Genomic DNA, 13,959 nt, shown 5'->3' with positions numbered 1-13,959 from the left:
ATTGTTTGACCTTGTCGGCTCATTGTCGGAACATGTCGATACATTGTTGGGCCTTGTCGGGTCATTATTTGACCAGACCGGTACATTGTTGGGCTTTTTGGTACATTGTTGAACCAAGCCAGTACATTGTTGGACCTTGTCGGTACATTGTTGGACGAAGCCAGTACATTGTTGGGTAGTTTTGGTATTTTGATAGGCTTTGTCGGTACACTATTTGGCCTTGTCGGTACATTGTTGGACCAAGCCAGTATAATGTTGGACCTTGTCGGTACATTGTTGGACCAAGCCAGTACATTGTTGGACCAAGCCAGTACGCTGTTGGGTCTCTTTGGTACTTTGATGGGCTTTGTCGGTACACTATTTGGCCTTGTCGGTACATTGTATGACCAAGCCAGTACATTGTTTGGTCGTGTTGGTACATTGTTTGGCCGTGTTGGTACATTGTTTGGCCGTGTTGGTACATTGGTGGACCATGCCATTACATTTTTGGGCCTTTTCGGTACTTTGATGGGCCTTGTCGATACACTGTTGGACCAGGCAAGTACATTGTTGGGCCTTGTTGGTACATTGTTGGACCAAGCCAGTACATTGTTGGGCCGTGTCGGTACCTTGCTGGTACATTGTTGGACCAGGCTAGTACATTGTTGGACCAAGCCAGTACATTGTTGGGCCGTGTCGGTACATTGTTGGATCAGGCCGGTAAATTGGTGGACCTTATCGGTACAAGTGCATTTTTGGTCCTTGTTGAAACACTTCGATGCCCTAAATACAGGACTTAGTTGGAAAGTTTTGGACCTATTGGTATTTGTTGGGCTTTGTACATTGTTCCAACATTGTGTGACTGTGTTTGCACATGTAAACATTTTTGGAATACCTTAGAATTTGTTGGAACATTGTGTACAATTTTGTACATTATACATATGGGACCTATTTGAAACATCATGTGACCTTGTTGGTACATTGTGGACATCGCTGGAACATCATCGATCATAATATGCATCATCTTATGGGAAATGACCTGTTGTGACAATCATTACGTAATAATCAGTACATACAATGTATAAGGTTCCTGTTTACTCCTTCCACATGGGCATTTTCAATGTCTGACCTACACTTATCAGTTTATAGAGAACATTACGCCAACGACAATATATCAGAATACTAAAGGCTAATTATCCCGTACTCCCTTCCGTTGAAGTGGGAGGGAATGGTGGCTACGGTCCCGTAGTTTTATCGAGGATTGTCATAGTGCATGGACAGAAAACAATGAAGTATTTCATTCCAAGAAACCATATGATCATAAATTGACAACAGCAGAAGTTCACATAATACAAAGTACTACCAATACTATGAAACTGTGAATAAGCATGACTAACGCCTCTGGCCTCTACAAAACTTTCAGTAAGCATGTTGATGCGAATATAGGACGAAATGACAACGTCCAGCCATGATACAATGTGATACTGCAATAAAAGAAAGTGCACAAAGTGGTTACAGAATCAACATCTGAATTGCAATCACGACGGTGTATGTGACGCGTATGTGACGGTTAAATCCGGCCACAGAGCCCTGGTATTGGAAGAGGAGGAACAATTGACAATCTGTAGTTTGTCTTTAAAGATATGTGGGGTACTACATGTATGTAATGTTAGTATTGGACCTTCATAAACTGCACCCCGTACATTTGTTTCATCCACAGAAGTTATGTACATAGACTAAAAGTGCTGCCTCATTGCCTCGGTCTATGTAAAGCCTATATACACAATCCAGAGCCTGGTGACAAACACACGGAAACGGTTATCGACGCGGGCTGATCCAGCCGTCACCCATTTGTCAGAGATAGCGTATAGAATTGAGTATTTGCTTTTTAAACTTTTACTTAACACACCTGTTCTACTATAAATAATATTTGGTACGTTTGGGCAGGATGAGCCACACAAAAGCATCGACATTAACGACTACCCGGTGTGACAGCATGGCTAACGTTGTGTACTACCTTAAGGTCCGTTGTACAACCTCCTTAATACCTGTGCATGCGACATTCAATCGATGTCATATGCTATGTGTGTGTCCCTTATTGCTGAGTATAAGTCTCGAAGTTCTTTTTTTAACTTAAAACAGGAAATAAACAAGGTTAACTGGCCCACCTGTAAGTGTAATTCACAGGGTATCAGACCCACTTGACTAAGTTAACGTAATTTAGAAAAGACCTAAAGAAATAATTGCAATCATGGTTCATGCAGACTGCACTGAAAACAACCGAGTTAGCCTGCCTGACAGCCGGGGTTAGGTTACCAAGTTATCCTTGCAAACATCTTTTGCACACCGTCAGAGGAAATCAATACAGGTGACCAAGACACGATTTATGTCCGAGTTAGTTGCCTTCATGGCACAAACTGGTCAATGTGTTGGAATACTGCCGCAGCAATCTCGGACACTAGTAGATCCCTCAGTGTCATCTCGAGACATAAAAGCCGACCAAAACTGTTGAGAAAACATTAGTGTACCCAAGCATACTCTGGAGGCTAACAAGTGTGGATTGGATTGGGTATTTGGTGTTATGCTGACTCTTCGCATTGATGCGCGAACAACATCAGTGGCAACGCGTTCTATAAATAGAAATATAAATAGACAGCCACAGCGCCCTTTATAAAGACACGTTGGCTAAGACGATTCCATTCCTTGAAACGCCTTCAGCGCCCTCTAGACACTTACTGATCCAGCAAGTAGAACAAAGGAAGTGGAGCACGTGCATTAGTGACCACAGGTACATGATAATTTGTTAGCGTGGAATTATATTTGTACCTAATCTGTGTTCATAGTTATATTACACGTTTTAGATGTTTACATCAAGTTAGTTAAGGTCTGTCTCGTTGGCTGGTAATTTTTTTCGAATAAAGGGGAATTTCCCTAATCTATATATAGATTTCCCGATGATAACTTCAGACCTTGCACATTTTTGCCGCGTGCTCGAAGACTTTTCACTTTTTGGGGGTGCTATAGGGGATCGCTTACACGCGCAGACTGACGGGCGAATTATAGTGACCTTTCGGGGTCACGCTATTGTTCGTGACGTAATTGTATGACGTTTTGGGGTCAGTCAGGGTCATTGACGTCATTAATAATTGCCATCCATGCTTCATATGCGAATGAGAAATGTGCGTACAGCTTACAACTTTACTAAAAAAAAGCAGCTGCTTTACGGGTTTTAGTTCATAAGCAAGAATTAGGATCCATGATGAGGATGATGATGATGAAAGATATGACGATGCAAGAGACAAACCATGCATATGGGAATTGTATGTATGTGCGTGTATGTGGTGTTTATGTATTCATGTNAAAAAAAAAAAAAAAAAAAAAAAAAAAAAAAAAAAAAAACATTTCTGATGTGAGGTACGGATACCACTCTCTGTGAGTTTCTCAGCATTGCTATCCCTCTCTATGAGTTTCTCAGCATTGCTATCCCTCTCTTTGAGTTTCTCAGCATTGCTATCCCTCTCTATGAGTTTCTCAGCATTGCTATCCCTCTCTATGAGTTTCTCAGCATTGCTATCCCTCTCTATGAGTTTCTCAGCATTGCTATCCCTCTCTATGAGTTTCTCAGCATTGCTATCCCTCTCTATGAGTTTCTCAGCATTGCTATCCCTCTCTATGAGTTTCTCAGCATTGCTATCCCTCTCTATGAGTTTCTCAGCATTGCTATCCCTCTCTATGAGTTTCTCAGCATTGCTATCCCTCTCTATGAGTTTCTCAACATTGCTATCCCTCTCTATGAGTTTCTCAGCATTGCTATCCCTCTCTATGAGTTTCTCAGCATTGCTATCCCTCTCTATGAGTTTCTCAGCATTGCTATCCCTCTCTATGAGTTTCTCAACATTGCTATCCCTCTCTATGAGTTTCTCAGCATTGCTATCCCTCTCTATGAGTTTCTCAGCATTGCTATCCCTCTCTATGAGTTTCTCAGCATTGCTATCCCTCTCTATGAGTTTCTCAGCATTGCTATCCCTCTCTATGAGTTTCTCAGCATTGCTATCCCTCTCTATGAGTTTCTCAGCATTGCTATCCCTCTCTATGAGTTTCTCAGCATTGCTATCCCTCTCTATGAGTTTCTCAACATTGCTATCCCTCTCTATGTGTTTCTCAGCATTGCTATCCCTCTCTATGTGTTTCTCAACATTGCTATCCCTCTCTATGTGTTTCTCAACATTGCTATCCCTCTCTATGTGTTTCTCAACATTGCTATCCCTCTCTGTGTTTCTCAGCACTGCTATCTCTCTCTATGTGTTTCTCAACATTGCTATCCCTCTCTATGTGTTTCTCAGCATTGCTATCCCTCTCTATGTGTTTCTCAGCATTGCTATCCCTCTCTATGAGTTTCTCAGCATTGCTATCCCTCTCTAAAATGTGTTTCTTAGCATTGTTATCCTCCTCTATGATGAGTTTCTCAAAATGCCAGTTGCTAATCATGGCAAGTTATGACAAAGATGCCGTACTTTTCCTATTAAAATATCGAAAGGAACGTATGATGAGTTTGTTTTAATGAGTTTATAATGGTGAGGTCTCCAGGGAACCGTCCCCATCAAGAATGCCTGCTCACCCAGAGTAGAAACTGGTTCTGTTACAATACGGCTCACGTTACCATGGTGATCAATAACTGGTTTAGCGCCGCTTCATGAAATTACCATTACCTTGCACTCGAACTCAAAATATTGTGAACGCGCATATTTTACATGTATCGCGTTTAATTATGTCAAAACTCCAAAATTCATATACATTTTGTATTTTAAGCTGAGGTCATCATGAAGAATTACTGTACGTATAGCTTACAATTTTACTACCGTGGCTTCGCTAAACGATGGTAGTAATTCCGTCGCGTGTGGTTCCGCGATGCGTATGTAAAATACGCAATGCTATTCAAACGATCTATTTATGTGATTATGTGTAACGACTAGAGCATGTTAAACGTGATGTTATTAAAAGAACAATATCATGGATTCGTCAATCAAAACTCAGCTTCCTATCAGCGTGGTCAATCTCGCGTGATTTCAGCCTACCATACATGTATGTTGTTACTACCACATTAGGAAGCGATCAATGGTACCAAAACGGCACAGACGACATCATCAAAAACAGGATAAGACAGAAAACATCTAGAGACCATGATCATTTAGCAGTGGAGAAGTATTATTAAACCGCTCTATCGTTAATCTATACAAGGCGTCCTCAGAATAGCTTCCGGGCAAGTAGAGTTCCGGGCAAGTTGTCGATTAAATACATATTCATATAAAGTTATTTTTACAGAAGATAGTTCAGATAAAAGAGCTGCTCAAACCAGTTTTACAGAATTGACAGGGAACTAACAGACTGACTCTTTACTATATAAATACTACTCAATTTAGCTGAGTCTTGATGAATGCGAATATGACTGCGATGGTGAACGATATTTCATTATGAAAAAAATACCTTTTTGCAAAAAATGTTGACAAGACGACAATTTTCAGAAAAGAAAACATATATTTCAGTACAAGACACAGTCCAAATACTACAGTGCGATGATACTATGAGACTCGAGCCATAAATTAGATTTATTAACCATGTAGAAAAAACATACAACTGTACCTACCAGTAGACCTATACTAGTATATACCTATAAACTAACAGACAGGTGGACAGGCCTCAGATTAACGAGAACACTCTGCACTGGACATTAACTATAACTTCACGAAGGTTTAACAGTGTTGACAGTGTTTCTACAATATGTTGTTTGACTGAATGTCCAACTCTTTACCTTGTTAGAAGGGTTGTTAGATCACAGGACCAAACATTTGGACAAGTTGTTTTTCTTCCGGATTAACTATAAGTTAATGACAAAAGACGAATGCTGTAACTTTGACAAGAGTCCAATTTCACACTGAAATTAGATACAGTGATATAAATGTACACCCCGCACACATACACACGTTATATCGCATCCAACATCATGTGTGTCCCAAACCAGCTCCAAATAACACTGACCTTATCATAACATGTCAGGGTGGAGGGGTATAGCTGTTGACATCTTGGAAACCAGAAACACTTCACACACAAAGAACACTTTCCTGTGTACCTTGAATGTGTACCTGTGACAAATACCCAGTCATAATTTACGGGCTTGAACAATGCTTAGACTTGGTAGTATTTGATTACCGACAAGCCTTGGACAAAAGCTGGTTTTTAAAACATGTGGAAAACTTAACAGACCTTTTCTTTCACTTCCTGGTTCAGGCAATGCCTTGTTGTCGTGTAAGCCTATGTGTGACAGAATCCTACCTTTGTTGCCGGGTATGAGTGACAGAACACTACATTTGTTGCCGGGTATGTGTGACAGAATCCTACCTTTGTTGTCGGGTATGTGTGACAGAGTCCTACCTTTGTTGTCAAGTATGTTTGACAGAATCCTACCTTTGTTGTCGGGTGTGTGTGACAGAGTCCTACCTTTGTTGTCAAGTATGTTTGACAGAATCCTACCTTTGTTGTCGGGTGTGTGTGACAGAGCCCTACCTTTGGTGCCGGGTATGTGTGACAGAATCCTTCCTTTGGTGTCGGGTATGTGTGACAGAGTCCTACCTTTGTTGTCAAGTATGTTTGACAGAATGCTACATTTGTTGTCGGGTATGTGTGATAGAATCCTACACTTGTTGTCGGGTATGTGTGACAGAATCCTTCCTTTGGTGTCGGGTATGTGTGACAGAGTCCTACCTTTGTTGTCAAGTATGTTTGACAGAATCCTACCTTTGTTGTCGGGGATGTGTGACAGAATCCTACCTTTGTTGTCAGGTATGTTTGACAGAGCCCTAGCTTTGTTGTCAGGTATGTGTGACAGAATCATACATTTGTTGCCGGGTATGTGTGACAGAGCGCTACCGGGTATGTGTGACAGAATCCTACACTTGTTGTCGGGGATGTGTGACAGAATCCTACATTTGTTGTTGGGTATGTGTGACAGAGCCCTACCTTTGTTGCCGGGGATGTGTGACAGAATCCTACCTTTGTTGTCAGGCGTGTGTGACAGAGCCCTACCTTTGTTGTAGGGTATGTGTGACAGAACACTACCTTTGTTGCCGGGTATGTGTGACAGAATCCTTCCTTTGGTGTCGGGTATGTGTGACAGAATCCTACCTTTGTTGTCAAGTATGTTTGACAGAATCCTACATTTGTTGTCGGGTATGTGTGACAGAATCCTACACTTGTTGTCGGGTATGTGTGACAGAACACTACCTTTGTTGACGGGTATGTGTGACAGAATCCTACCTTTGTTGTCGGGTATGTGTGACAGAATCCTACCTTTGGTGTCGGGTATGTGTGACAGAATCCTACCTTTGGTGTCGGGTATGTGTGACATAATCCTACCTTTGGTGTCGGGTATGTGTGACAGAGCCCTACCTTTGTTGTCGGGTATGTGTGACAGAATCCTACATTTGCTGTCGGGTATGTGTGACAGAATCCTACCTTTATTGTCAGGTGTGTGTAACAGAGCCCTACCTTTGTTGCCGGGTATGTGTGACAGAGCCCTACCTTTGTTGTCAAGTATGTGTGACAGAATCCTACATTTGTTGTCGGGTATGTGTGACAGAACACTACCTTTGATGCCGGGTATGTGTGACAGAATCCTACCTTTGTTGTCAGGTGTGTGTGACAGAGCCCTACCTTTGTTGCCGGGTATGTGTGACAGAGCCCTACCTTTGTTGTCGGGTATGTGTGACATAATCGCACCTTTGGTGTCGGGTATGTGTGACCGAATCCTACCTTTGTTGCCAGGTGTGTGTGACAGAGCCCTACCTTTGTTGCCGGGTATGTGTGACAGAGCCCTACCTTTGTTGTCAAGTATGTGTGACAGAATCCTACATTTGTTGTCGGGTATGTGTGACAGAGCCCCACCTTTGTTGTCGGGTATGTGTGACAGAACACTACCTTTGTTGCCGGGTATATGTGACAGAATCCTACCTTTGTTGTCAGGTGTGTGTGACAGAGCCCTACCTTTGTTGCCGGGTATGTGTGACAGAATCCTACCTTTGGTGTCGGGTATGTGTGACAGAGCCCTACCTTTGTTGTCGGGTATGTGTGACAGAATCCTACCTTTGTTGTCAGGTATGGGTGACAGAACACTACATTTGTTGCCAGGTATGTGTGACAGAATCATACCGTTATTGTCGGGTATGTGTGAAAGAATCCTACCTTTATTGTCGGGTATGTGTGACAGAATCCTACCTTTGGTGTCGGGTATGTGTGACAGAATCCTACCTTTGTTGCCGGGTATGTGTGACAGAATACTACCTTTGTTGTCAGGTATGTGTGACAGAACATTACATTTGTTGTCTGGTATGTGTGACAGAATCATACATTCGTTGCCGGGTATGTGTGACAGAATCCTACCTTTGTTGTCAGGCATGTGTGACAGAATCCTACCTTTGTTGTCGGGTATGTGTGACAGAATCCTACCTTTGTTGTCAGGTATGTGTGACAGAATCCTACCTTTGTTGTCAGGTATGTGTGACAGAATCCTACATTTGTTGTCGGGTATGTGTGACAAAATCCTACATTTGTTGCCGGGTATATGTGACAAAATCTTACATTTGTTGCCAGATATGTGAGACAAAATCCTACATTTGTTGCCAGGTATGTGTGACAAAATCTTAAATTTGTTGCCGGGTATATGTGACATAATCCTGCCATTGTTGCATGGTTTTTTTTAACAGATTTATGTTTGACAAAGTTTTTGTGACAGCTTTCTATCTTTGATGACAGGATATTTGCTTTAGATACAATTTTTCTGACCGTAGTTTTTGTCCCATCTCATTCAATAAGAGTTTTTTGTGAGTTATTGCACGGTTTTTACCTATATTTCAACCCTTACCTGTAAAATGATATCCTCCTTGATTTATTTTTCCTTGTTGCATCTGTGACCAGTGTTCTAATGATCTTACATGCAAGACAAGACAGCTCCCCGCCGCTGTGTGGTCCCTACATGCAAGACCGCATTTGCCCTACAGCTCTCTACCTCTGTAAGATTGAACTCCCTTATTAAGTGCCCGTGTGCGGCTAGCATCGCCCTATCTTTGTGCCCTTTTAAGAATCTCAGATTTACTGTGCGCATAACTTTTATAACTTGCAGATTTGTACCTTTGTAAAGTTACCAGTTCACACCATACATTTTTAGCCCTTGTAAGATTGCCAAATCCCTTATCATTAGTGTCCTTGTAAGACTAGCATCTCCGGAACTTTGTGCCTTTTTGAGACTTACCAATTTCTAGAATTGTTAAGATAACGGCGAAACACCTTTGGCCTGCTCCATACATGTTTAGCCCTCGTAGGATTGCCAGCCGCCCAATTTTGTGCCTTTAAAAACTTGCCGATTCCTAAATAAGTGACCCGTTTAACACTTCCAGTTTCCTACCTTTGTTGCTCTTGCAAGGCAAGTAGCTCGCGATCTTTAAGACATTTTGATCCTACCTTTGTGGCCCGGATACGTGTGGAAACAGAAGACGGACTTGCTCGTCGCCTGGGCTGTTTTACTGTGAACAGCTCCCATGCTGTGACCGACTGGAAATCAGTTTTTCGGTAACCTGCAGGTTTTCCTGTGTATGTATCATTGTTCATTCTCCAAATCTCGACAAATTCTGCTTTTACAGCACAAATAAGCGATCAATACATATCTAGCTGGCCCTTTAAATAATTTAAATCATCGGCACACACACAAAAAAAAACATTATATACGTTCTCATCTGACTTGGTAGACGGGGAATATACCGCATTGCTATGACAATCCCGCTCCTGTGCCATTCGTAGTATAAGGTCACGGCGATGTACACCTCGCGACTGGATCAATCGACGTACCTACTACAGACAGACCATAAGTAATGTGTGATTGTTAGAGCTCTACCGTTCGTCAAACGCTCACGACTTCAATCTTACAGTCATTCGGTACTCCTATGGTTTCAACATTATCTTCGTTCCTTTGTGGCTTCCTGGCGTCAACACCTCAATGGCGTCACATCTACATACTACTCAGCGATATATATTTGTTAATGGAACAATTCCCTTCACCAAGATGAGATGATGGAGAGTGCAACTCGTCTGATACTAAGTCCATTAGCGCTTAGATTCGTCGTTTACAACACCCAGCAGTATGGCTATGGGACCTTCGAGACCAAAGGGAGGCCAACTCAGCTGTCGTTTATAGATATATGGATCCTGAAGATTAAAGACACGGTAATGGCATCCACAAAATCACAGGGGTTACGCTCAGGAAACGTAAGAGAGCGTAGTCCCTGGAATTTCGAGGATACAGTTTATGGAATCCCTAAACATCAAAACCGATTTCGTTCGGGACAACCTTCCGCAAAGTTATGAAACCACGATACCTCGATAGGTGTCGTTTGCAACAAACCTACAGCAAAGGTATGGTACACATCAATCAACAACACAGTAATAAAACCTTGGACAAAACATCAGGAAGCTTTCGTTTACATCCCACTGGGATAGTTACAAAGCTTTGGACACAGTCGTGGAACCGGATTCAATTTTGGAAACAGCTTCGTTCACACAAACTAGAAACACTCTTGTCGGGTATGTGGCCGAAACATGTCGCTCAGGACAGCCAACACCATATTTGTGGACCATTTTCACAGAACATATGGGGTATGGCGATAAAAACAAATTGTTCGCAGCAACAAGCAGTATATTTACGGTATATGGAGACGAAAACAATCAAACAATATCAGAACACTACTCTTGGACTATAGTTGTTATTCTGAGACTATTCCCAGACGCATTCAATCGATGTTAAGATGAGAAATAGCCTGGCTTACACTCTTTATGACAGCTAGCGATTTAGAAATGTCTATACTGCAGTATTTGTGTCATAAAAACAGACACATTAACATTGAATCCGAGTAGCATATCCTCCTTTACCTATATAGTATTGTTATACAACGCAGATTAGAGTATGCGCAGTGCCTTAAATCACACTTGTATGTTACAAACGAAGGCCACATTGGTGTTGACAGTGTTGGATCATTTCTAGTTTATATAGAGTAACATACTTTAAATACTTAAAGTACTATATTACACGTTCAACCTTCATCATCGATGATGACAGGATACCTGACAAATGGAAATCATTCATGCACGACGGACATGTATAATGACCTGTAGACAGACACCCCTATAACGTGGCCACGCAGAAGACTATGTCGTATCTGTTTCATTTCTCACATTATACACAATCGTGTCTATTTTAAACATTTCTATATAAATATTGTATTATCACTGCGTCAGAAACATCCTTGAGCTGCCTGCTTCACACAAACACGCGCCGCTCAGGGCGGTGTGAACATTCTGACGATTTCTGTTAACTGTGTTGTAAAACCAACCATGTGAATAATGTATGAATTATTTTTTTTAAGAAATACTTGCACACCGCCCAAGCAAGCGTTTAATATTATAGGTGTGTGAATGAAATAGGGCACACGCCCTTCTCAGTGGTAAACATGTCGTGTGCTGTATACACGTGTGTAGGTGACAGCTATAACCTAACTAAGTAATACTAAAAGTATACATTTAAATCAATCGAAAGTAATCCACGGGCTGACAACACAGCGGGGTTAGGATGTTTGGTACTAATACACAACATGCACACTAGGCTCTTCAGCTCAATGTGTGTCAATAATGAAAATTAATCAATATCAATTACGTGTTTTAATTAGTATCTGTGTTATTAATTAACTGCCACATTCCCTGAAGTGAAGGTAATGACTATGTATATAGTGCCCTACTCCACCTCTGTCGCTTTATCTCTCCCTCCACATAACACACCGGAGCAGAGTCGTACACACATGTGGCACATGCCTTTCATTATTCATACTTTTAAAACGCACTGCAATGTGCAATGTAAAAAAGGAAATAACCATGATTGTTTACTTACCAAAGTAGACGGGTTTTCCACATTTGGAACATACTGTATTCATTTTAGATAATCCTGACAATGGTTTCAATCACACCATGTTGACCGAGGAGGCTGGAGTGAGCCAGGCACTGGTGTGGGAGACGATCATCAAACCAACAATAGCCGAACCCAATCGATCGTGATCTCCTCGACTTCGATTTTCATTCCGTCCCACAGCAAACTCGACTGCTAGCACAAGTTAGCTGGTTTTGAACAGGCCGACTGCTCGCGCGCGCTATACCTACACAGTGTTAAGAATGTGCTGTCACAGTGTCCTTTACTAAACTATCCATGAAAAATCCCAGGTTAAATACATACACACTCTTCAACTATATCAAGCGCTGGCAAAATGTGTGTTGTAAATTCTTTCAGTGAGGATTAGATTTAGTACATGGGTCTGCGTACGTGTTGTCGTATCGATAGGACTTGGTGGCGTGGCCGACGACACACTAAAACAAAACACAGGTGTGGCTACAGCTACCATACTGCAGAAACCCGACACGGCGCTTCCCCCTCTGGTATTTCAGATTTCACAACAGATATATCTATTCAAAACCATTGAACCGAGCTAGATACAAACATTTGAAGAGGACACCGCTAGGACAGGCCGGATTGTCCCCGTAATACACTTACACCAGGACACTGGATTGTCACCCGGCCAGTAGGTCGTATATTATCGGGTACTGTTACACTTGGACAGTAGTCCGTAAACACCAGACCATGTACTCTTAATCCGGCACAGTAGTCTAAAATGCCACATACAATTTCACCGGTACAATATGTAATACCAGGTACACTTACACCGGTACATTATGTAATACCAGGTGCTCTTACATCGGTACAATATGTAAATACCAGGTACACTTACACCAGTACAATATGTACTACCAGGTACACTTACACCGTACAATATGTACTACCAAGTAAACTTACACCGGTACAATATGTAATACCAGGTACATTTACACCGTACATGATGTAATACCAGGTACACTTACACCGGTACAATATGTACTACCAGGTAAACTTACACCGGTACAATAAGTAAAACCAGGTACACTTACACCGTTACACTATGTAATACCAGTTACACCAGTACGATATGTAATACCAGTTACACTTACACCGATAGAATATGTACTACCAGATACAGTTAAACCGATGCAATATGTCATACCATGTACACTTACACCCGTACAATATGTAATACCAGGTACATTTACACCAGTACAATATGTACTACCAGGTACACTTACACCAGTACAATATGTAATACCAGGTACACTTACACCGGTACAATATGTAATACCAGGTACACTTACACCAGTACAATATGAACTACCAGGTACACTTACACCAGTACAATATGTACTATCAGTTACACTTACACCGTACAATATGTACTACCAGGTACACTTACACCGGTACAATATGAACTATCAGTTACACTTACACCAGTACAATATGTACTATCAGGTACACTTACACCGTACAATATGTACTACCAGGTACACTTACACCGTACAATATGTACTACCAGGTACACTTACACCGTACAATATGTACTATCAGTTACACCTACACCAGTACAATATGTTCTATCAGGTACATTTACACCGTACAATATGTAATACCAGGTACACTTACACCGTACAATATGTACTATCAGTTACACTTACACCAGTACAATATGTACTATCAGGTACATTTACACCGTACAATATGTAATACCAGGTACACTTACACCAGTACAATATGTACTATCAGTTACACTTACACCAGTACAATATGTACTACCAAGTACACTTACACCGGTACAATATGTAATACCAGGTACACTTACACCGGTACAATAAGTAAAACCAGGTACACTTACACCGGTACACTATGTAATACAAGTTACACTTACACCAGTACAATATGTAATACCAGGTACACTTACACCGTTACACTATGTAATACCAGGTACATTTACA

The 13,959-nt window shown here is 41.4% G+C and overlaps 1 protein-coding gene across 1 annotated transcript in view; it reads right to left on the bottom strand.

The window, feature by feature from the left end:
• LOC110453012 (ras association domain-containing protein 2-like) overlaps window positions 1-12,601 on the bottom strand; it is a 42,003-nt gene extending 29,402 nt beyond the window's left edge. The window contains exon 1 of the mRNA XM_021501815.1: window positions 11,963-12,601. Within this exon, the coding sequence (XP_021357490.1) occupies window positions 11,963-12,005 (43 nt within the window). The 5' untranslated portion in view covers window positions 12,006-12,601. The remainder of the gene's footprint in view (window positions 1-11,962) is intronic.
• Between the last annotated feature and the right edge of the window lie 1,358 nt (window positions 12,602-13,959).

The sequence above is a fragment of the Mizuhopecten yessoensis genome, unplaced genomic scaffold (assembly GCF_002113885.1).
Source record: "Mizuhopecten yessoensis strain PY_sf001 unplaced genomic scaffold, ASM211388v2 scaffold7055, whole genome shotgun sequence".
Classification (NCBI taxonomy): Eukaryota; Metazoa; Mollusca; class Bivalvia; order Pectinida; family Pectinidae; genus Mizuhopecten; species Mizuhopecten yessoensis.
This window is presented reverse-complemented; position numbering and strand designations above follow the sequence as displayed.